Genomic DNA, 26,442 nt, shown 5'->3' on the forward strand with positions numbered 1-26,442 from the left:
CCCATTTAATGAAGTAAATGTACTTCAAATCCAAACAAAGCCCCCTTTTCGAGATCAAACATTACGTAATTTATCTGATATCTCAGATTTGGGCTGTCTTACAGTTCTGGGACATATTTTATTAAAATTTTACGTTCATTTGACATAAAATCCAATAAACGCAACACCTAACTTTATGCCATAAAAATATCAGTTTCGATTTATTTCCATCCTTTCACAGAAAATCAGATGAAATCTTTTGGTAACAGTAGTTCAATAACAAAGCGTTTCGGACATATGTTCATATAAACTTTTTTCATTATTTTGATAAGAGGAAACTATCTGAGAAGTTTTTCGGGTTACTCGTGGGACACCCTGTGTGGAAATAAGTACTAAATTTCCCATTAGGCCAATCACTCATGAAAAAAATGGATGGAATCTTTTCAATGAGTTTCAAATTTGTGATTGTTTTCTAAATTCAGTGCCAGAATACTGTTCTGCCACCATGACACCACTGGAAAGTTTTGTGTATTTACATAAATCATACATAACTCATTTGGCATGGAGAAAAAAAAATAATTTAGAGCATATTACTTCGTTTTAATGGTAGAGAGAGACATGAAAGGTTAAGAATAAACTAAAATAAACTATACTTTGAATTTTACTTTATTACAAAATGTTCTGTACAAAATGTTTCTATCAGCAAAAAAAAAAAAAAAGAAAAAAAAGAAGATTAACTCAGTTTAGTGTTTTGACTTGAGCTTTGCTTTTGACACCAACCATTCAAACTCCTTTGTAATTGATGCTGAAAATTTATAAAGAGCATTGGTATATAGGTATTCAAACACTTATGAGATAAACATATATAACATTTTCTTTAATATTTGTCATGTTCTTCTAAAAGAAAGCCTGTGACTCAATACTCAAATACAATGTATGTTTAGAACTCCTCTATCATTTAGCTACTAAAGGATATTTAATATTTCCAAATTTTCTAACAGTCAAAATTTAAATATTATATATTCAAACACCTTTAAACATTTCTTATGTCTGTACAGACAAAGGCTAGACAAAACCAATCTTGAGACATGGTAATATCTTAGTCTACATTATCAAATAAAAACACATTATTCATTTAATAACTGGGTAATAAAAAATACTGCTGGAATCTCTAATTGAATGATTTTGCTATTTACAACAACAATAATTCAACAAATTAAACCAGATTATTACTAAACTGTTCCAAATGTTTACAATTACTGTAAATAAGTTATGTAACAGTTACATAAATAATAAATCTTACGATGTTAAGATCTTTTGAACAGTATACTAAATACTGTACATAATGTCTCCAGCATTTCCTAGTCCTAGTCATTCCACGAGTGCATTTATCAATTTAAATTTAAAATAAAGTTATTATCACATTTAAATTGGTATGGTTTATTCAAACAAACTAATTTGTACCAGTGGTGGATTGTACTCTGTCCATCATGGTAAAATATCACCAAATCACAGTATTGTGTTATAACATAGAAATGCTGACAGTATATGGAATTAGAGAAGAAAATCAATAAAATAACCAACATTACTTCCGTTCCTAAATCTCAAAGTCCAAGTTCCAATATCACATGGAAAAAGTTAAAACATACATCTTTGGCAAAATAGCAGCGTTGATTTAAAACTGGAATGGATTTTATACTATAGTGGATCAAACAGAACTAAATCAAGATTTTGAATTTCAAATACAGAAAAACAAGTGGATTGTCTGATTGGCTGGAGACACCAAATCATTTGGTACGGTGTTTACTCACCACACTGGCTTACCAGTGGTTTAAGTGTAAGGAGGATACATTTATACTAATTAGCACCTTGAGAAGTGTTTTCATGTTTTTGTCATGAGAGCATGTAAAATCTACACTGACTCAAAATTACGGGGTCATTCCATACCAAATCAACCAATGGTCTGAACCTTGACCCTTGTAAATGTATGTAACATAGTCATGTGATACATCTAATTGAAGGGAATTTCAAGAGGAAGAGAATGCTACAAATTTTAGCTCTCTAGGTGCTATAGTTTTGAAACTAGGTCATTTTTAAATAATCGTAAATTGACTGAAAACTGTATTTTTTTGGCTTTTTAAATGCCTGTAACTCAAAAACGAAAAGCCCAAAAAATTTGAAATTTCGGATTTTAACTATTTCTTGTGGGTAGAACACATAAACAAAAAATCATACAAATCTGAGAGGTCAAGGTTCAAATCATAGTGTAGAATTGGTTGATTTCGCATGGAATGACCCTACGCAAAACGATGTGAACCAGAAGCAATGTGGAACACAATTTAAAATAAACATTATCATGACAGATATTCACGTACTCACCGATTATGAGCACATAAATGTTGTTGACTGACAAAGAATTAGTGTCCTGAAGTAATTAGTCATCATGAGGAGGTTTATTTACTCAATATATTATTTATTTTATTTTGTATTTATTTTTATATTAAATACAGGAACCTGTCCGCGGTCAGGCAGTGTGTAGGAACGACAGACCCGGAATTGGACGCATCAGGCAGACGTGTCCACAGATTGGTTGGTTCATGTATTTACACAATTTTAATGTAATTTTTACCATTTTTCGTGTTATCCGACCTTTTTGCTCTTCAGACCTTGCCATGGCCAGTTTATGTTGGATAATAAAGAATCTACTGTGAAAGGTTTATACAAATTCTAAAATAAATAAAACGGAAAATTTTACAGAAATATAAATTATTTATATAATAGTGTATTAGATAATTTTAAATGTGAATTAAAGGTTTTTGTATTTAATACCTATAACATAGCTGTATACAATAATATAATTAATTCATCAATCTAAAGAGAGACTTAATATTTTAGACTTTATATTGGTAACAACTTTATTGTAGAGATACATTGTTATTATATTAACAATTAAAATTCCAGTCTCTCATTAATATAGTTCTTTAGTAAAAATTTGACCCACCAAAGGATAAAAATATAATTACAAAAAAACCAACAAAAATAAAAAAAACGAGGTTATTCACTGAAACACTTACACTTAAAGGAACTTGAAATGTTTCTTCTTAGTAGTGATTCTAATTACTTCAACATATGATTGTTCAAAGAAACAAATGAAGAAACTGTTTTCTTATTAAGGCTGTACACAATATATTCATAAAAATCACTGATCTACCATTTAAGTAAAACTGGCTTTCTTCTATCTAGATGTAACACATTTAACACAGTCCACAGTTAAGAACACAAAAATGTAGAAAGCTCCCGTAATATTGAATATTTTTAATTAAAAGAATTTAAATTACACTTCAACAGGGATTTATTTTAGTACATTTTTCAAATCAACTGAAATTGTCTTGCTTACTTGTATATCAGTACTTACTAAAAATTAAAAATATAAAACTAGCTAAAATTAAATTATCCGTACTAATGTCACTTAACATAATGTACAGTTTTACGCTACAGGTAAATCTGCCATTTTATACTGTACAACATTTTTACATACATGTGATGACATTTACCAACTAATTGACAGACAAAGAAGGTGAACAAAAACAATTTGACTGGTAATTGTGAATTTTGTGCAAGACAACCTGAAACAAAGAAAAACAATTAATATCAAATCCAAGAAACAGACATAATTTACTATGATTTCTTTTCCAAATAAATATAAAAAAGGTAAGTTGGTTCAGAGACATTGATTGGAACATCTAAAAGCATTCCATGGTAATACAATTTGCTGATTCCTTTCAATTTATACTACGGTATGATTATGCCATACCACATGTCATATAACAGGCTAAACTGAGGTTGCACGCATAATTTCAAGTCTACAGTTAGGCCACATGAGTTACTACGTCACATAAGAGGATCCTGCTGATTCAGGCAGGAGTGGCAATTGCTAACTTTTCGTCCGTAATTGAATCCATTAAACTCTTTAAAAATTAGTGAAATTTTCTGGTGTAATTCAGGCTAATATTACTGACGCTTCATTAAATCCATAAGTTTGCATTTTTTACCAAATTTTGAAGAAAAAATGTTGAAATGTGCTTCAACTTGTTTTGATGTTATGTGTTCATTTTTATGTATGAAACTATTTTAAAGTTAAACTTATAGTGTCTTATATTTAAATTAACTATAATTTTAAGTGTAGTGTAAAAGTCAAGACATGGTAAAGGAAGGGAAACAGTTAATACCCCTTTGGTATATGATCTAAAAATGTCTCCAAGACTGCAAAGGCTTCCTTTTGTGGGAAATGCATGCTTTATTTTCATCTTAAATGTACAAATCTAACTACAAATGATTATGATAAAGTGGTGATGTGTGAGAATGTGGACCTGTGAAACACGTAATGGACCTACTTCAGATATAAAACCTAGAGGTTGTATTACTTATTCAATACTTAGACCAACAGGAATGATTTTAAATGTATAAATAAAATGCATAACACTCACCCTAAAAAGCATGGTAGTCAGTGGAGGGTGAGTCATTGTCCAAGTCAAAGAAGGGCGGTATAGTGGAGGAAGAAAAGTTCTGGGCAGGAGGCTGCTGGGCAGTGGGAGGTGGAGTTGAGGGTGGAGAGGGGGAGTCTAGTGTGATGATGTTGGGGCTCATGTAGCCAGGTGTGGCAGGAGTTGGGGCAGAACTGCTAGTTACCTCTGCAACATGCAACAAAAAACACACTTGGAGTGTAATCAAGTGACAAACATCGTAATAACATAGTAAGCTATGATGAACACCTATCTAGTAACTTAAATTTATATTATTTGCCCATAGAGGGTGGCCACTCAAAACCTCTTTTCAAATTCTCAGCTTTCCCCCGGATTTCCCTGTCGAAAATGTCCAATTCTCTAGCCCATATTCAAACCAAATAAACAACTGTAATACTGTATTTAACCCTTACCCCGAAGGCACAAAGGTGAATGTTTATCGACACCAGCTGTATTTGCACGATATGCTACGAAGCTGTGGTGGTATGGCAAATTTTGTCGCTAGCAATATGCAAACAAATAAACTAAATACTTTCATTTGAACTCACTTCTAACTTTGACCTAGGAATGCTATGCTACTTCAATAGAGAGATTCAGGGAACTGAACAATTTTTAAAACTACAAAAGCCATATCTTCTTAACTTCTCTTTATCAATAATACGAGGGCTGTTTTTTAAGTAAGGGCTGTTCTCCCGTACACGGTAGTAGTTCGCGTTCCTGCCGTAACGAGCGTGCGCCCCGCCTCCCAGCATTCCTGTGGATCTTTAAAATGTTTAAGATTATCGAATCACCCGCCGCGTGTGAGATTCGGTCAGTGATATTATTTTTGACTGCAAGAAACATGTCGGATGCTGACATTCACCGTCAGTTTTGTGAGGTGTATGGTGCCAAGGCAATGAGTGAAGGTAAAGTGCGGAAATGGGTCCGAGAATTTAAAGATGGCCGCGAAAATGTCCACGATGAAGATCGCTCACGCCGGCCATCTGTGATCACGGGAGATTTGGTTACTGCAGTTGACGCAAAAATTCATGAGGACCGATGGTTCACAATAACCACTCTCTCTATGGAATTTCCTCAAGTGTCCAGGTTAGTACTGTACAAAATTGTGTCAGAAAACCTAAACTTTAAAAAATTGTGCTCAAGATGGGTACCCAAACTCCTCACTGAGGATCACAAAAAAAAGAGATTAAGCAGTTCTTTGGCTTTCTTGACCCGCTACGACGAGGAAGGAGACGACATGTTGAGTCGTATTGTCACAGGAGATGAAACATGGGTATCCCATATCACTCCTGAATCAAAGCAACAGTCCATGGAATGGCGGCACACAACATCTCCAGTCAAAGTCAAAGCCAAGCAAACGCTGTCGCGGCGCAAAGTTATGGCAACTGTGTTCTGGGACAGGCGCGGTGTTTTGCTAGTGACTTTATGCCGCGAGGAATGACGATTAACTCAGAAGCCTACTGCGCAACCCTGGCCAGTCTCCGACGCGCCATTCAGAACAAAAGATGCGGCTTGCTGACGAAGGGAATTCTGCTCCTCCACGACAATGCAAGGCCTCACACCGCTGCTCGGACACAGGAAATGATCCGACTTTTTTGGCTGGGAAGTTATGAATCATCCGCCATACAGCCCTGACCTTGCTCCGAGCGATTTCCACCTTTTTCGGTACTTAAAAAATCATCTTGGCGGGAAGCGCTACAATGACGATGAAGAAGTCAAGACGGCCGTGAACTCCTGGTTGTCAGAGCAGGCGGCAAATTTCTTTGAAGAGGGATTTCAAAACTTAGTTTTAAGATATGATAAGTGCCTTAACAAACAAGGCAAATATGTAGAAAAATAAAAAAAGTATGTAGATTCTGGAAATAAATTTATTTTTGAAAAAATAATTGTTGTTTATTTAAAAAAAAAAAAAAAACAGCCCTTACTTAAAAAACAGCCCTCGTAGAAATGATACCTTTTAAAATTAGTCCAGAATATATTCCATTTATGTACAAACGTATGGATGTATATTTATAGAGAATTTATAAATGTAACTCTAAGCCTCACTAGTTATATCAGGGCAAAACCCAAAATCTTTTATGTAGCTTAAAAAATAGTGTAAGCCTAGGCCATATTGAATCCATCACAGAAATTAAAATATTAGGAATAATAGTAGATAATAAGTTAACTTGGACTCCCCAAATAGAATCAATGTGCACAAAGTTAGCCAAAGTAATTTACTTGCTCAAGAGTCTTTCTTCCATGTTGCCATTACAATATTTACGTATAGTTTATTTTGCCTTTTTTCATTCTGTGATATGTTATGGTGTTCTCCTGTGGGGAAACAGCAGTCATGTAAATAATATTTTATTGCTTCAAAAGAAGGCCATTAGGATTGTTACCAAATCTCTAGTCAAAGCTCATTGCAAACCCCTTTTTGTAGATAGTAGAATTTTAACTGTGATAAACCTGTATATATTTGTCTGTGTGGTAAATGTGAAAAATAACTCAAATTTAGTTTCCGTACATAGTGATGTTCACAATCATGACACTCGCAATCAGTCTAAGGCAGTAATCCCACTTTGCAGATTAAGTAAGAGTACAAATAGTTACAATGTTGTTGGCCTCAAGTTGTACAATAAACTACATATTGCATCCAAGTCCTTACCTCTTAGTCTATTTAAGGTCAGATTTCACAAATGGTTAATTGCTAACCCTTTTTATGACTTAAAAGATTTTTTAAAGTTTGATAATATTATAATTTAACTAGGGCCTACTTGTTATATAGACTATTATTTTAGGCTACTTATGTTTCATACATTTAAATTATTGTAATAGCCTAACTTATTGTTACAAATTGACTATGTCTATCACATTTTTGTAATGTTTAATGACAATAAAGAACTTATGACTTATGACTTATATCGGTATCTTCTCTGTTAATGAATCTGATTACAGGACATGGTCACCTGAGGAAGCGTCTTCACAGAGTTGGTATCCCTAGGGAGGATCTGCTCTCTAGAATGTTTGACAAGCAGGAGGAAACTGCTGAGCACCTGCTCTTGGACCACCCTACAATAGCAAGGGAGCGGTATGCCATCTTAGGCAGTTTCAACAGGGGTGGCAAATTTATCCAGTAGGACCTGATCAGTTGTTTTTGGAGGTTTGTAGAACGTTTGAAACAGTAGGACCTGTCAGCCTCATGGTGTCCTTCTGGTGTGTGCAAAAGACGCTTAAGGATGAAGTGCATGGCATAGAAGAAGAAGAACTAGCCTGTTAATATGGTGAACACGTACATTTTAGGCCTGCAATATCAATCTAACAAATATCTTTTCAAAATACTATTTTTACTCAAAAATAAGAGTTGTACAACTTTGTTCGGATACCTATTTCAATGAATAAATAAAAATTAAACACAGTTTGTATCGCAGCCACTACCGCTCAGGTCGTCTGACTATAAATTGTCCAATGGATCGTTACGTGTTTGGGAGATTGCCCAGACACAGGGGTAGAACTAACCAAGATAAACTCCACTACACTAGTGGAGGCAACCGGCATCAGATAGGGCTTGCGAACATATGTTGATCTTGATCCATAATTTCACGGCCACGTTGCGTACAGCACAATGTTTTGAGATTAATCAGGGTACTAATTCAAAGAGGTATCAAATTATTTCTTGATTTCATACGTTCTTAGAAATGGAAATAATTTTTTTAATATTTTACCGGTTCTACAGGAGATTTCCGGCTTATTCCCGACTGGGTGGCCACCCTGCCATAGTACATCATAATAAATATAGCTTAAAATAAACGTAATTAAGCATATATTTTATAAGATATGTACCTTTATTTATTTAGCAGAATAACAAGTTTAGCCTTACTTAGATATCTTATCCTTAATTTGTCATTGTGAATTGTCTTTGTGCTCTAATTAATTAGGTTCTATATTAAATTGATTGGTAATAATTATGATTCATTTTAACATCAGCATGTGCTGTAATTATCCATATCACTATCCATTTCATTTCAAGTCCATGTCTAGCTTTTAGCTTCATGGACTTGGATCTTACATTTAATTGCAATGTAATTAACCCTCAATAGAATGGCCTCTCAAACTCCACTGGAACTCTGACCATACTTTCACATTCAGTATATTTGCAGTCAATCTATCTCAAATTATTTCTCATTGCCATTATTTACCTGTAGATAAAGTACACCTGTATTCCTCCACACAATCGTAGTTTTTCTCCAATAACATGTTTCTTATATTATTATTTATTAAACTAAAAATTTAAATCTTTATTGCGCACTATATATAACATCATACTATTTAACAAAAGACACACTTTAATTTAAGTTTTTCATGATCATCTTATATATTACCTACCGTAACGTATAACATATGAAAGTTTAATAAAAATGCTTGTGTTTCAAATTACACAATTTTGTATAAAACATTGTATTTTATTTATTAATCATCCAATTGTTCTTAACCAGGTATCATTGGATTTGTAAATAAATTGGACAACTTTTATGTTTCTTCACTATTTTTTTCATTTGACCACCAGTTTTCTGTTTTTAATAAAAGAATTAATGAGTGACATTTTGAAATAGCTTTACTTAAAAATTTGAAAATTGTTTTTCTTATATAAGAAAATATTTTACATAACCATACCAAATTTTTATCTCAAAGCTTTCTTGTGATATCAAATAATAGTTTTGAAATTGCAAATAAAAGTGATATCAACACAAACAGACGGACGGAAAAACATACACAATAGACCCGTGTTTATATTGTCTCGACCCAAGGAATAATTATGGAAAAAATCCAGGGAGTTCCAAGACACTGTGAATAAGACAGTTCACAGTCACAGTGCTGTTAATCAGGAAATAAAACCAATATTTATTTTTCCCATGATAATATTTACATTTAATTAAGTATAATCTTTGACTTAGAGAAACAAACCAGTACATAGGAGTATGGACAAACAGACATGGGGAATTAGACAGAATTGTGCTATCTGAGCTGCAAGAACTAATGAGTGGACTGCAAAATATGCAACACAGAATTGGTTTAGTAATGTAAGTAGAAGCCTAATCTTTTATCTCTAACAGTTATTGTAGAAAATGGGTGAAATACAATGACACAAACTAACCACCTGTCTTGGCTGGACCATTGGTCTTTGCTGTGGCTGGTGCCATCTCCTCGTCAGAGTCATCGCTGAAGGTCAGATCCACAACATCCTTGGGTGCAGCTGCTTTAGCTTCTGACGTCTTCTCCTTATCTTTGTCCTTATCCTCTCCGTCTGACACTACTGGCACAACCTCTGACATATTAAATTAAAAAGTTCATTAATATTTACTTTTTAATATTTTTAGTTAAGAATTAGAAATATAGTTTATATTATTAAATTTGTTTTCACTTAAGTATTTACTTAAGTATTTTGGAGTAAAAACAGATTAACTATTACTTATTACTTGAAAATTGCCTATACATTATTATACAGCAAGTAATGTGTTTTTAAGAAGCCTTTGTGTATGAAAAAAACCTTTGCTATGAACAAATATCTTCAACGTTTTAACAGAGGCAAAGTACGAGACATTGCAAACCTGGCCGTTTAGCTTTATTATTGTCATCATGTAAAAAGATAGAAATTAATAATTCTAATACTAGTGGTATTACAAGAAATTAATATTCTATACTCAAGCGATATTTAAACAATATATCTCAGGCCTAAGTTCATTAAACTACTGTTTATTTGCCACAACCCAGGCTTGCAATGGTATGGCTTGCACTAAAACTTGACTTTCACTAGATGTTTCTCTTGTGTGTGCGTGTACCGTGACTAGTTGACAAATGTATGTGGTACGTGGTATACAGTTGAGCTGAATAGCTGTGTAGAGCAATGCCCATACAATGTGTTATAGTTAGGAATGTGTGAGTGGTGAAGGGTTGAGGTGATTTGTCAACTATGTGTTGTTTTAAAATCCTTGTCAGATGTTATTACAGAAACACCAAAACCAATTGGAAGCACATTTTCCAATGTACTGTATATGTTGAAAACTTATTATTTTAAAGAATATTAAATACTTGAGATCTATGAGTACCTAGTTACTCTTCCAGTTATTAATTTTTTAAACAGAATTAATTAAAAAAAAAATCAAACAATCTATTTGAAACTTAATGTTGTTTTTATATGCTATATAGTATTACATTAGTTTTTAACATCACTAAAAGTAAGTATTAAAATTGAAGCAATTTATTTTACATTATTTGACAAAACATACTCACCATCATCTGCTATTTCTACTGTAGCAGTAACAGCTGGTGGGCCCCCTCTGTTTTTAACCTGTAAACAAAAAATTAAAAAAAGAACTTAATTAAATGTTTCATCCACTTACAAAATATTCTTATTTGTTTCCTTGGTTATATAATATATACTTCAAAAAATTGGGTTTTCTTCAAAAAATTATGATAAAACATGTTTTAATGATGGATATTGCTCACTGATAATCAGCTTTCTACAAATAGACATAATCCAATGCATGAACATACAGTAGATATAGAATATAAGAATTTAAAGTCAAATATTGTTTACTAAATCACAAAATTAACTTACTTTGGTTGTGTAGATACATATTTTCTTGAACTTTTTCAAAATATGTTATGGAATAAAACGTAAACAAATTATTGTGCAACTTTTGATAAATTGAACGTTTCTTGCCAAAGGGTTGAAACCTTGGCTCTAGAACTTCTGGTTTACCTTCGTGACTTATCGATCAAGTTCCACAACAATTAGAGGACACTACACAAAAATATTTTGCCAGTTATAAAATAACATTATGAATGTTTGCAGTATACACAGATCTCTTTAGTATATAGAATCATCTTTGTTTGCATATTGTTTAATCAATGTAACAGACATTATGCAATACACGAGAGGAGGGGGGACAATCAACTTAGCCAATCTTCCGAAAGAATGTTTTGTTTTGTTTAGAACATTGTTTGCGCTGGTCACTGACCTGAAAATTAATTGATTTTAAAACTTTACTAGAAAGATGGGACATGAACATGAGTTTAGTCCAACACAGTAATTAATTATATGACGAATGTAAACTAATTTGAATGTTGAATTCCATTAATCAATTTTCAAATCTGAATCTTTTGACACATTAAAAGTGTAATAGACTACTAGTTACAAATATGTATGCATTTAAATATATGCGAATGAATTAACTAACCGGTGCTGGGGCGTCATCAGCCTTCTCATCCTTTTTGGAGGCTGAAATTGACCACGTGCCATCTTGGTGGAGCTGGATCTCGTTACCGTCAGGTGGAAGTTTGCCGCTACTTAACACTTCTTGGAAGTACCTGCAGAAATGGTGAAATTTACATTACAGAAACAAAATTCATATCCTAAGAGGAGCACGTATCTTGTGAGGTTAAAATTCTTACTATTAAAATAATTCTTTACACCCATTCATTTAACTACAGTAGAGCGTTGATTATCTGAAAGTCAGTCTTCCGAAACGTAGGTTAACCGAAAACCAAATCTCGCTGTAATTTTACGATCGCTCAGCCCTATCCAACTTGGGACGTATACTATGATTATGAAGGCTCTTATTGTCACCGGATCCTAGATGGCGCTGTGTACTCTTGTGCATGCCTACCACTTGTTCCTTCACATCATTGCATCGGTTATATTGTTGAAAATCATTGAAAAGTTCATATTCATTGATAAATATATTGCATCAATCAAAATCACGTGATATAAAGGCAGTATGATTTATAAGATCTACATTACCATGCCACTGAACAATGCAGAGCCGCTCACTAATTAGTTCCTCTGGTGGAATTAAAACCAGCAAGAGTGGGGGAGTTAGATAGGGCTGGATTGGTCAAACAGTAAACACAGGAACTGGCCGGTAGGAGTGCATGAGGCGTAGTGCTGTGTGCGATCGACACAGTCCGCCATTCCACTACAGAATACTGTTACAGATAGTACTGTTCCACGTCCACCTAATTTCACTTTGTGTTACTGAAATCAGTGTTGTTTTAACCTGTGTGCTATTGTTTGTTGTGTTAACAATGTCAGTAAAAAGTAAGCGTGTTGTTCTCAGATTATCTGATAAACTTAAAATACTAGATCGTTTAAAAAAAGATGTGAGAGAATCAAGCTTAGCTCGTGAGTTTGGCGCCAGAATTCACAATAACTGACATAAGAAAGTACAGTGAATCTATCACAAAGTTTGCATGTGTACTAGACAGTGAAGATGGGCAGCTTGAATAGGAAAATTGTGTTAATCACTGCAATGAAAATCAGGACTTGGACACTGCAGTGTCCAAGTCCTGATTTTCATGCTTGTAGGAGGCCAAGGCCAACCCATAAGTGACGATTTTAAAGCTTCCACTGGTTGGCTGAAGAGATTTAAACCTAGGCATGAGATTAGATGGATAGAAATTTAGAGGGGAAAGCTGTCAGCTGACACTGATGCTGCTGAAAAGTTCAAAGAAATGTTTAACAGTTTGCGTGTTGACGAAGGATACAAGGACAGAATGTCTACAATGCAGACAAAACGGTTATATTGGAAGAAAATGCCAACCAAATCTCGTTTCTAAAAAAGAAATGGCAGCACCTGGATTTAAAGCCAGCAAGTCCCGCACAACACCTTTGGAATGTGGAAAAAACACGGACACACATAGACTAACTTTGCTGCTCATTGGAAAATCTATAAATCCACGATGCTTTAAAGGAATAAAACAACTTCTGGTTATCTACAAAAACAAACAACAAAGTCGTGGATGGATACTAAAATATTTATTTGGTGATATGACAGTGTATTAAACAGAGGTTAAAAAACATCAGATGAAAAATGGGAATACTGGAAATGTGCTATTGGTAATTGATAACGCTCTGAGTCATCAATCAAAACTTAAAATTGAAAGAGAAGATGGAAAGTTTAAGGTGATAAGGTGATTTTTTGCCACTGAATGTTACCTCAGTCCTTCAACCCATGGACCAGAGAGTGATTGAGGCCTTCAAGCGTTACTACAGAAAAGCATTGCTTTCGTAGTGTACTAATTGACCAAGAAGAAAATAAAACAATCCTTGAAATCTACAAAAATACTAACTTAAAGGATGTTGTTTACATGGCTGCAGAAGTATGAGCTAATGACAAAGAGAGTACCCTAAAAAAAGCCTGGAACAAGCTTTGCCCAACATTTGACTCTTAAACTAGGTCTACACCTGAAATTACACCTTTGTTTCAGAAGTGGTTCAGCTGTTGAAAGAGTCTTCAGGATTTGAAGAATGAGAACAAGAAAACATTCATGAGTGGCTAGTGTGATGAGGATGATCCTGGTTATGAACTGTAACTGATGACAACGTAATAGCACAGGTACAAGAGCCTAAAGATGACATTGACGAAGACTATGATCAAGATGATGACATTTCTGTTGTAAAGGTTAGTAAATGAGGCAAACTACATAAAAAAGGGCACATGGAAACGGAGAGGTCACACATCAATAAAATAAGTTGGGACAGTTACAATCATTTGATTCACATGAGGATGTAAAAGATGAAAAAGCCGACATTGATTTTCCTCTCAGTATCCCTCTTTCTCCCGTGCTGATGTGATTGTGATTCTCGTACTAGTGACGAGCTCGGGACTTGCATCCTGTGTAGTGACAATGTCTGGACAGGACTCCAAGCCGCTTTTGATTATGTTTAAACCCTTTTCTTTCTCTTATTTCCTTCTTTCTGTCCTTTTTATATGTATTATTACCCCCCCCCCCCCACCTGATGAAGAAGATAGATTCCAATCCTCAAAACGTTGTTTTAAAGCTTTTGTAACATATTATAATGATGGCAAATGTCCAAAATCCTGCTGTCCTTTCAAATAATACAGGTTCTTCAGGAGGCAAGGAAGTTCTTGGAGTGACAACACCTTTCAGTCGCTGAGAAAAGACATAATGGCTAAGCTTTACAAAATATATATTTAGGAGATGTGGACTCTATATCACAAATCCCAAAATAACAAGTGAGGAATAGTGAAATCGGAACAAATAGAACTAATTATGTGACTTACCCATCAATGACCAGTTTGTCGAAGAGGCCAGGTTTATCGCAAACTGGACAGGTCCAAGTAGGTTTCCGCTCATTCATCTGGAGGTAAAGGTTAGCGTCAAAGCATTGGAGGTGAGTACAGGTGGTTGGACGACAAGGTATCGTCATCCGCAGCTTGCCCAGTGGACACATCAGTGACACTCTCAAACTGGTCGTGGCTATTTCACTGTCAGCGTCCTCTCTCAATTTCTCCTTGACTGCAAACAAAGGCAGTCAGGAGATCAAGACAAGACAACAGAGTGCATCGTTCTGATATGATTACATTTGTGAGTGTCCTACAGACTGTGCATTATATCTATAATTATGGCTTTTATTGCTTTTCCACCTGACGGAGCTGATTAGGGTAGGAAACCACACTACCATACATGACCAGCATGCTACTCATTAATCTTTTAAGTTGCAAACATCAGGCTGCTATTAACATCTTGTAAACATCCTGTGACCTTGGTAGCTCATTAACATTCCCTTATAATTGTCCGAAGGCCTATAAAAGGTCTAAATTTGACCTTTCAAACACCACCCACTTGCACAATAAGTTAAGAAAACAATGCCATTTTAACCCTTAAAGCACCATATAGTTACTGCCTATCTTTAGGTTAGTGCTCACCCACTAACCTAAAGATAGGGTGGTAGGTGTGGTAATGATCATAAAATGAATATAATATTTTCTGTAATCCATTCTTTGTAACATTTCTATGTAACAAAAGAAAAAAAAACTGCATATCTATATCTATATCTATATATATATATATATACAATGGTCAGTTTAGGCATAAATGTTGTTGACAGAAAAAAAGTAAATATTTTAATACGTCACTATAGTTTTTGCATTTAGAAAGTTATAGCTAGATCAGTGTTATTTTGCAGTCCATTTTATACAATTAAAGAGACTATGTATATTATAGTACTCATGATATATATGTTTGAAAAAATTGTTTTAGAATGAATTAGCTGTATCTCCTGTATTCATCAAGGTAAGTTCTTCAAATTTTGTATATACAATAAGAAATATGTGTTTAGCCAAATGCATGTATTTTTTAAGGGCAGCTTCTCTACCATTTATAACTGATAAACACAAAATCTTTAGAAGTTTAAATATGATTTTATTTTTAAGTGATACTTCCCATAAATTACTTTTTCAATTACACTGCCAAATTTGTGAATAACTATTTGTGAACAATTTAAAAAAGAACTAAAATACCGGTTAATACAATAAATAGGAGAGTATAATAGCAAGTATAATAAAATAATAAATTGTAATAACATAAACACGTATAGCAATATTTAAAAAAAATAAAATAAATAAAAAACAAACAGTAGAGAATTTATGTATGCCGCAGTCGATTGAAAATCATTAGGAGAATAGAGAAAAGGTTGTTGACTCACTGAGGCCAGTGGTGTAGTCAGCATGGCGGACACCCCGGGTGCGGAGCCTCTGCAACAGCTGTTGTGAGGTCAGTTTTTTGACTAGGTTGATAGCGATGACATAGCCTCGACCGTACTCAGCACCCCAGGACACTTGCACATGGTTGGCCACTGTGGGACTGAGTCGCAACAGGGAGCTGATGTTAACTGGTCGAGGTGGTCGCTTAGCTTCCACGCCCGGCCGATTTGTCGGGATCGGGTTCTGTGTTTGAACCAGACACATTGTTAATAATATAATAAGTAAATGAGAAAAGTCCAAGACGAACAATTTAAGAATACAGACTTATTCCAAGTAATTATGGTATCCATAACATTTGCATAGCATATTTATATATTTTCTTATACATGTAAAATTTGTATAAGAAAAAAAAAAATGAAAACATTCCATCATGTCATTTTTAAGGCACACTCAATTTTTGTGTATTTAGATCAAATTCCTAAGTAACTTACTATATTGTTCTTTATTTATTTTTTTTATTAGTCTTAATATTTAAGATTTTGCAAATTACTTTTCTTACTTTTATAAATTATATCAAATTTAGCTGAATAATAATAAGAGGAAAAGTTTCAATAATTGAAGAGAATAGTGCTGAGCGGGGGGAGAGAGGGGCTACTTGATAAAGTAGTTTTAGAATTAATATGAAGATTGCATTCAAAATATGTTGAAAGTTGATAGTGAATAACTGATGAGGTTGAATATGTTAAGATTTTTTATCTAGAATACTAGGAATAGATATAAACAATGTACTCTTAAATTATATGTTTTAACAAGCTGAACAATTCCAGTATTTTGCTGGCCATCTTATTAAGTCATCAGTATTTTTATGGACTCGTCACACATTTGATAGTGTTAGTCATAATAAGCTAATATAAACTCTAAAATAGATTGGAATGAATGGAAAAAAACTGGGTTGGTTCAGTCCTACTAGACTAACAGACACCATCATGTAAAAATTACACACATATTAGAAAACAATAAAATTACAGAGTATAAATCAAAATGGCAGAAAATAATTTCAGATATGCCAGAGGGATCAAATTTTGGACCTCTTCTTTATTTAACGGATGACAATAGATGTTTAAATAATAATGATATCCAAATGAATGTAAATTTGAAAATATTTGGCAGGGCACTAAACAAAGTAGAAAATTGTACTTTATCTGAACTAATAAATTTGTGTGATATTTTGGTCAAAGACGCTTAAGACTAGATGTGGACAAAACCAAATTTGTGTTCTTAAAAGCAAAACAAAAAAAGTAAATTTGATGTAAAAATGTAAATACACAATACAAGGATTGGCCGATTACACAATATTAAGCTTTATGGATTGATTGTATATCCAAACTTGGATTGGAATGATCACTCCTTCAAAACATAAACTCTGGTTTTTTGCTATAAAAAGAATGCAACTTTTCTGCAATAGGGAAGTCTTAAAACATAATTACTTTTTATACATTCATTTATATATATACTTTTATATATAATATATATACACATCTTACGGTATCTCCATCATTGAGCTACAACTAAGTATAATTCTGATGAAATTTTAGAAAAAGCAATTAAAATATGAGATACGGCAGAAAAGTAATGGGACTGGAATCACTGAGAGTGATCTGACAACTTTTTCCTTATCACAACTTGTACTTTCGTCTCTTCCAAAGACCCAGTACCAGTTTCCTTGTCCAGTCACTATGTGATCCGTTAGAATGTAGTGTGGTGTGTTTTGAAAATGGAACAGCATAGTTTGGAGCAACAGTGTGCCATTAAACTTTATGTTAGACTGCGTGAATCTGAGATTTTGACTTTTGAAAAGTTGCCAAAAGGTTATGGGGAACATTCATTATTAAGTATTTTGGTAGCATTTTAATAATGCATAAGGCATTTTTAGAAGGCTGAGAGTTAGTTGATGATGAAGCTCATTCTGGGAGGCCTTAAACATCGAAAATTGATGAGGACATCGAACAAGTGAGGCCACTGGTGAGGTCAGACAGTCAACTTACATTAAGAATAATGAGTAATGAGATGAGTTTGAATAGTTTCACTTTTCATTAGATTCTGACAGGATTTGGTTAGGCATGAGAATGGTGTATGCCAAGATGGTACCAAAAATCTGGCAATTGAACAAAAAGACAATCGCAAGAACGTGTATCTTGATCTTCTTGACAGTTTTTAAAATGACCCACATTTTCTTCAGTCACGTGATCACTGGTGATGACAAATCATGGGTTTTCGTATATGATCCCGAGATAAAACGACAAAGTGAATTAAGAGTGGCGCACTCCCCAATCTCCTCCATCAAGAAAAGCTCATTTGAGCAAATAAAAAAACAAAACCATGCTTATTTGTTTTTTGGTAGCAGGGGGATCGTTCATAGAGAATTTGTGCCTCCAGGACAAACTGTTAACCAAGTATTTTATAAAGACATATTAAATATAAAGTCAGTGTAAGGCCTTTACATACATGGAACTATTTTTTTATTCTGTAAGTAATGAACTATCTAATAATACCAAGATGTACATGCTTACTTTACCGGAGAAAATAAACAAATAATTACAGATCACCATAAAATAAATTTATATAAAAGAGGATAATGTATGTTGGTAAAACATATTTAGTAACGTTCCTCACATTATAAAGACTGAAACAAATTTGAAAAAATTCAAAAATATGTTAAGAAATATATAACCAAGTTAACATTATAAAATAATTTGAGGGAATAAATTATATAACTGATTTAAAATTAATGTACTGTAAAAATTAAGTAAAATAAATTTTGATTAACCCTTTTACTGCCGGCCATTTTTTTATCGTACCAGTCAAAATTGCCAAGGGGGAAAATCGCTGTTGTGCATTCATTTACAAAAAATGCTGTATCTTTTTTATTTTTCATTAGATTTGCATGAATTTTTACTTTATTTACTTGTATTTAAATGCTGTTTTTTAAATAATAAAAAGAAATTTTAATTTGAAACAAACTCATTATTTAATTTTAAAAATTATGTAAATGAAAAATAAATAAAAAAAATAAAAATTGTGTTTGGCATCTGATAATTTATTTTTAAAATTATACTAAAATTTTGAGCATGATATCATTATAAACTAGAGCAATTGCTTAGAACATATACCAAATTTGAAGGTGCTACCTTGAAACATAGCTGCACTATGAGGATTTTCCCAAAACTGGTAGGCCTCCTCTAGGCCTACCAGTGGAAGTTGAAGGTAAACTTATCTGTGCCATATCCCCCTCACTATCTAATAACTCCTCATTATCTGATGGTAAGATAAAGTCAGGATCGTCATCAGTGTCATCCACATCACTTTGATTGTCTTCAATAGCCCTAACACTAATATCAGAATCGTTCTCGGCATCTGAATCTGACAAATTCTGAAGGAAATCGTCACTCAGTTCGTCTTGCACTTGTACACCACCATCGATTAGACTGTTAATTATTGTTCCCTCACTCACAGGAGAGTTAGATGTAACTCTTTTACTCATTTTATCCTTGATCAACAAAAGTAACACTTCAAAAAACTTTCGATAACATTGTAAACAACAACAATGAACGAAGATTTCAGTAATCTAACCCGATCATCTGGTTTTGACAGCTGTCTAGGTAGTTCGTCAATTCTAGTCAAAGACGACGAAAACAGAAATCCAAAGTTCTTCAAATGGCTTCTTTCATTATCCTTTCCTCCTAAACAACCAAAATACCAAATATTTCGGCATTTGAACATAACAGTAGCCAGTAACAATAAAAAAAACAGACGTCCGACATATCGGACGTTGGCGTTTTCGGCAAAAATGCCGACGTCCGATATGTCGGACGTCGGCAGTAAAAGGGTTAAAATTAGGTAAATGTTTCAATGGTTAGTTTAGCATATTTTCTCAATATATGCTTAGTTTAACAAAGGGTTTTTTTCAAAATGTTAGCGTTAACAAAAGTTTAGTAAATCTATTTTATGACAGAGTTATGGCTTATTCAGCTGATCTGGAGTAATATGTATTTGATGTGTAATGAGTAATCAATCAGTTATTCAATCAGATCAAGCTTTCTTTAACATTGCGCTTGAGTAGTTAACCTATATTTCAGGCCGACTGATAAAAGAAAAATATTTCACTTACAAATAAGATATTGCTACTATAAATATTTAACTAAACTTAACATCTGTGTAAAGTGTATTGTTAACAAGAAATACAATAGTTGCCTAAACTAATTTTTTATGCAAAAGGTTCGCTCTATGCCTTTTACTGTACAGAAAGTACAAGTACGAATAACTGTTACTTTTTTATAGTGACAAAATTGTTGATATTAAGTGTGATGGAAAATAACATATACATGAAATAAATCATCATATTAAAAAATCACTTTTGTAGAAATTTCCCACCACTGGGAAATATTTATTATTACAAAAAATTAACACTGATTGACTTTATTTATCAGACTTAACATCCTTGAAAAACCGACCCAAAATCTTTTGTACAACAAATTTCTAGTGGGAACTCACCGGTAACGGGCAGACTTTTCCATTAACCTTGACTGTAATATTAGGAGGGAAGAAATCCTCTTGTTCACACGATGTCTCCAACAAGCAAAACCTCATCTGAACCTGGAAATCAGATTATGTATTTTCTATCAGAACGTTAGTAAAAATACTAATAATGGTTTCACAGCCAATTTAGATAATTTTCTAATACTAATTTGTAAAATGTTTGAGTAAATCCATTACAGTAAATAAGTGTGTCAAATTAAGAGTATTTTCTTCTTGAATGAAAAAATATGTAAAATTTTCTGAAGTCTACATATGGTAGTCAGGACCAAAAATGTAAAAACATACGCTCAAAATACTTTTTGATGAATTAGTTAAAATATTTGAAAACATACTTGGATGGAGAAAGCAGCTTCTCTCTGGATTGGAAAGTGATCTTAGATTTGGAAAAAGTGAAAAATTTGTTGTTACCAGTACCTAAAAATACAAACATATGCCTTATGATTTTAAAAGTTTAAATGCTTTAAAACGAACATACTTAATTTAGTATAAAGTAAATGACATTTTCTTACTAAATCTGAAAATACCCTTAGTTAATGAGAAAGTATCAAAATATCCTACAAAATTAATAAGTTGTTTATAAAGAACATCATTCTTACTAGGAAGAAGAATTTACTTAACTTCATTTTAATTTAAATTGAGTTTTAATAATACTAATCGTAAATATGTTTATTATGAATTAAATTTTGCCTTTTGTTTAATTATGTAATACATATTATTCTGTAGTATGTTGATTATTGGCTTGGGAGATGTACATGCTATTTTGAATAAGATTCTGCACAGGCTTGTCACACTATTTATTCTGTTATTAAAGTACTAGTGTTTTCCTTGGATCGTCATTATTTAACATTTTTTTTAGATACATCAAAGGATCCGGAGAACCTGTTTACTTCCACATACAGCACTATACTTTTAGCTATCTAAACTCTGTTCCATTTTCAAATGAATTACATTATTTATTTTTCGAAATAATTAAACCAAAATAAAAAAATACCAACTACATCATTTTGTTGTGTTAGTGTACTAGGTTTTTTTTTCTCAAAAAGCCATAACATTGTGTCTTAACTTTATTTTGAATGCTTAAGAAAGTATGAAACTTAGTTTAATGTTTGGTTTTACAGCCTGCCTTGTCTTGTATTAAACAATAAAGATTGCTAAGAAATCACCTGTATTATAAAGTCAGTGCGGGCACCAGCACTAATGTCTCGGTGGAAGGCTATATCATTGGCTTGCTGGGGCGTTAAGTGGAACACAAACGCCTGTTCCTGTATCCTAGCTGTTCCAGTCGGCACTGCAACATAGGAGACATATCAACACCACCAACTAAGGATTCTTAATTATATATTATCATGTGAATTTTACTACCTTACTATCTATAAATTTGTACTTTCTACTCAGCCTAAACAAATCAAACAGTACAAAAGAGAAATTTAATGTATCAAATCATTAGCTAAAGCATTATTTAGGAAATATATTCCCAGTTTATTCACAAAATCAGTATGCCAACCACAATGCTACTACTATAAACAAATACTTATTTCAACTGTGTAGGCACCAGTATTTTAGGGCATTTGCAATTATTCAGTGATACAGAATATCAGTAACAATATTATATCTACAATATTTACATAATAAAAAATTAATTTTAAATTAATAATAGATTTAACTTATTAAATTCATATTTGAATGAGTTTCAGTTTAAAACATAAAATCACAAAGATACATTACATGGTGTACTTATAATGCTAGATTTATAGTATAAGGTACTAGATTCGATTTAAGATATACTAGAGCTAACTAATAATATTACAAAAATTACTTAAGTGGTTTAGGAAACTAATTATATATAAAAACATTTAATAGCTAAAAAACTAATAGCCGTAATGAAAGAAAGAACAGTTTAACTCCTGAGTGACTTAACAGTAAAAGTTCCATCATCAGACCTAAAGAGAAGCAGGACCACCTTGCATAATGGGAATTGTGCTGATATTAGGAAATAATATGTATTAATAAAATAAAAGTAATTTATAATAGAGAAACATTTTATATTACTTTGTTTTTAATTTATTATAGACTAGGAGTTGTGTGGAGCAATGTGGAGTTGCCACATTGATTACCTTAGCTCAAAGCTCAGCTCTGCTCTCTTTGCTCTCAAAAGGATAAAAGCTACGGGCACAACATCTGCTCTAAAAATAGCCTACCACTCTCTCTTTGAGAGCCATCTTCGGTATGGAATCATCCTTTGGGGGAGTTCTTCAAATGGTAATCTCCAGAGGGTACTAATCTTGCAGAAGCGGGCCATAAGAATCATGGCCGACCTCTCTTCCCGAGACAGCTGCAGAGAATCTTTTACTAAACTCGACATTCTCACTGTGACTTCAATCTACATCATCGAAGTCATCATATATGCTTCCAAGCAAAACTTCCCGAGAAACAGTGAGGTGCACAACTACTACACTAGACAGGCTCAAGCTCACCGTCTACCAGCTCATAGAACAACGCTCTTCACCAAAAAACCATCATTTGCTGGAATCAAGCTTCTGAACTCCCTTCCTGATGCCATCAAGACCGGAAACGCTAAAACTCTAAAAAGAAGACTACACAAGTGGCTGGTGAAGAACTCTATCTACAGTCTCGATGAGTTTTATGACATTCTCAACTCCTGACTTGTAATGTTTTTGTTGTTAATTTTTGTTCTTTCCTTTCAATGTTATGTTTCATAACTTATTATTTTTTTATTATTGATTGACAACTATTCTGTTCTTGATGATCATGAATAAAGCTTTCTGTATTCTGTATTATTCTGTATTCTAGGTACAACTACTTGCCAAAAGTCATATATTGACTTAGGTATCATACTTTTATTCCTCTTCTTGGTGTAAGTAAGCGTTAATGCTATAGCATTCTATTTCAATTATTCTTTCTTCATTTGTTCGATATTAAAAGCCGATTTGATCGCATCCTTCAACCACTGCATGTCTTCATTGCTAATTTAGTTTGTAACTAGAAGTTAGTTGGCTAACTCTGTTAGCTCATTGAGAACTTGTTAACCCTTTGACCGCCGTGAGCCACTATAGTGGCTCGAGATGTACGGTACCTTGACCGCCATGGGCCACTATAGTGGCTCGCCGTATGCGGTACCTTGAGCGCCGCGGGCCACTATAGTGGCTCTGTGAACTTTACACCTTTGTCCTTATAGTTTAAACATAATATATATCAAATATATTTAAATATATTTATATCAACTTTGAATTGTATTGCTCTGCTTCATTTCAACTATAAAATATTGATATTTACTTGTTTCTATAGTAACAAGTGTATCTTCATCCTACAGCGGAATTTTTGAAATTTTTTGAATTTTACTTAAATTACATTACTTTATGTAATTTCTGTGGAATATATTTGTAACTTTTAGTATATGCTCAAAACAATACGTACTTTTAGGTTAAAAACGTTATTTGAGCCCAAGTTACTTATTCAGTGTGTTTTTGGACCTAAAACTTAAGATTTTTTTTAAATTATGGCAGGCATGCATACTACTAAACAAATGTAAAAAAAAATAAAACTGTAATTTATTACATCAACTGAAAGTACATCTCTTCCCCTCAAAAACAAAACCAAAACTAAAAGGCTAGCTCAAAATTTACGAAAGTTATGTAATTTAATATGTGACCATGCAAAAACAGGTGATTTTGCCGTGGCGGTATTGGATCCGTGCGGTGCTCAAACGTCAGGCGGTCTAGCGAACGACGGCGCGCGGGAGCGGCGGCGCACCAAGGGTTAAGCTGGATCTTTTTATAGGCTTGTAACACCAAAAAATTCCTCCATGCTCTTTAAGCGTTTCACTTCATCCAAAATTATAGCAAAACAATAAATTGCATCTTTTACTGGTATTTTCTTCGGTGTTTGTCACAATGTTATCTCAATCTAAGTTATCTAGCAAAATTTGCAGTAACCTTTTACGGTGATTTCTTTTGAATATTTCTAGTAAGCCCTGGTCAAGAGGGTGTATCAGTGACATAACATTTTGGTGGCAAGAGCATACACTTGTCACCATTTGCCCCTTCATCGAGACCTGGGTTGGACGGAATGGTCTATTAGAAAAAGGGACTTCCTCTGAAGAAACTACCACCTGTTAACAGGCCAGTTATTGCTTCTGATAAATGATGAGCAGTACTCACTTAGAGTGGAGGGTTTTAGCAGTTCTGACATGAGATCATAGAAGGGCAGTCGCTTGAGCTGGACATCGGGGTGGACTGGCAGGTTGTTGGGCATAGTGGACCGTACAGCTGCTCCCAGTGGGTCCACTAATGGTGGAGTGTGTGTCTTGGGCTGGTAGTACCCAGGATATATCTGTCCTCTCCCTTGCTGTAACCGTACCGATCACGCATACAGAGACTTAAACACATTGGGCTAACATACAAAGATAACTTTCAAATGTAAAAATCTTGCATTATTACTGAAAATATTTGTATGTAAAAAATGGAATAACTATTTACTAATGATAGCTCACCAAAATTATTTTACAGTAGATTTATTTGAGTTGTAGAGACATGGCCCCTCCAAAATCAATATAATTAATATAGACTAATACAAGTGCTTATAAATTGAAAGAAAATTAATAGGTGTTATGTAATGTGCATATTTATGTTTATGAATACTGAATCTGGCTTTGCCTCCACAACAAATATAATTAGCAACAATGCAGACTGTGGTCTTAAATCTCTTGTATCTGGGTACATCCTTAGCTATAATTTGGCCAAGGTTTTGAAGCAATTTGTATTATGACTTAGCCTACTTAATTTTACAGGGTATTATTGTCACATTCAATTTATGACAATTAAAAAATATGAAATTTTATTTTGATATTCAGTTAATCTACAAATTATCTTACAACAATCTGTTAAAAATACAAAAATAACTTGTTTTAAATTTCTAAAATATTCTTTTAATAAAACAGAGACAATATTCAGTATTTTAGATACTGACCTGTTGGCTCTGGTAGGTGGGATAGGCTGCTGGTGCTGCAGTGGGGGGACAGTTGAGCATACTGTTCTTCTGAACCATCTGCTGATGAAGAGCGGCTGTTGCTTGGGCATTAGGGGGGTTGCTGGGAGGTTGTACCCCCTCTGGCCCCTGAAGCTGTCCCTGTGCAACCCCCTGCCTGCAAACACACTATTTAACTCTCTGTCGATAGGTTTCACATTATACATTAACAATAATAAATGGTAATAAGCTGAGATTACGATATTTAAATTAAAAACTAATTAATTAAATTAAATTAATAACTATGTTAATAATTATGTTAATAACTAACTATTAAACTTAATCCTACAAGCGCTATGAGTAGGGATTGTGACTCTAGCATTAAAACATCAATTGAAAATATACAAAATTAAAGAAAGAGTTGCTTTGTTTATATATATCATTAAAAAACTTTTGCTGTTGACATTCCAGTGAAATCATATGAAAATCAGCAACAATATGAAAAAAATCATGTTTAAATAGTGTAATATATATATATTTTAAACATTTTTATTTTGAAGCAATTATCATCCAACTGTTATATATACTTTTGTCTAGTATTAATATATTAATATGAATATATATATATATATATATATATATATATATATATATATATATATATATACCAAATGGCTTACTTACTAATCACTGTGCTGAATAGAAGAAAAGAAAATAAAATAAAAGAAAATAACTATTTTTCAATAGTTATTTTCTTTTCTTCTATTCAGCACAGTGATTAGTATATATATATATATTATATATATAAAGGGTGATTCAAAAGAACGCCGGTTTTGAAAAGACCTGTAAATTTTATTTTTATCGGTCGGCAA

At 33.3% G+C, this 26,442-nt stretch overlaps 1 protein-coding gene across 5 annotated transcripts in view; it reads right to left on the reverse strand.

Annotated features, from left to right (window-relative positions):
* Nucleotides 1-627: 627 nt before the first annotated feature.
* Nucleotides 628-26,442, reverse strand: part of LOC124355217 (E3 SUMO-protein ligase PIAS2) — a 64,826-nt gene continuing 39,011 nt past the window's right edge. For 2 of the 5 annotated variants that reach the window (XM_046806240.1, XM_046806244.1), the window contains exons 4-14: nucleotides 25,574-25,748; nucleotides 24,766-24,952; nucleotides 21,751-21,875; nucleotides 20,543-20,644; nucleotides 15,994-16,234; nucleotides 14,570-14,804; nucleotides 11,723-11,852; nucleotides 10,773-10,830; nucleotides 9,637-9,807; nucleotides 4,467-4,670; nucleotides 628-3,605 (exon numbers count right to left, since the gene is read on the reverse strand). In XM_046806240.1, the coding sequence (XP_046662196.1) occupies nucleotides 4,468-4,670; nucleotides 9,637-9,807; nucleotides 10,773-10,830; nucleotides 11,723-11,852; nucleotides 14,570-14,804; nucleotides 15,994-16,234; nucleotides 20,543-20,644; nucleotides 21,751-21,875; nucleotides 24,766-24,952; nucleotides 25,574-25,748 (1,627 nt within the window). In that variant the 3' untranslated portion in view covers nucleotides 628-3,605; nucleotide 4,467. The remainder of the gene's footprint in view (nucleotides 3,606-4,466; nucleotides 4,671-9,636; nucleotides 9,808-10,772; nucleotides 10,831-11,722; nucleotides 11,853-14,569; nucleotides 14,805-15,993; nucleotides 16,235-20,542; nucleotides 20,645-21,750; nucleotides 21,876-24,765; nucleotides 24,953-25,573; nucleotides 25,749-26,442) is intronic. The other 3 variants (XM_046806243.1, XM_046806242.1, XM_046806241.1) reach the window with 3 other exon arrangements.

This window comes from Homalodisca vitripennis, chromosome 2 (genome assembly GCF_021130785.1).
Source record: "Homalodisca vitripennis isolate AUS2020 chromosome 2, UT_GWSS_2.1, whole genome shotgun sequence".
Lineage (NCBI taxonomy): Eukaryota > Metazoa > Arthropoda > Insecta > Hemiptera > Cicadellidae > Homalodisca > Homalodisca vitripennis.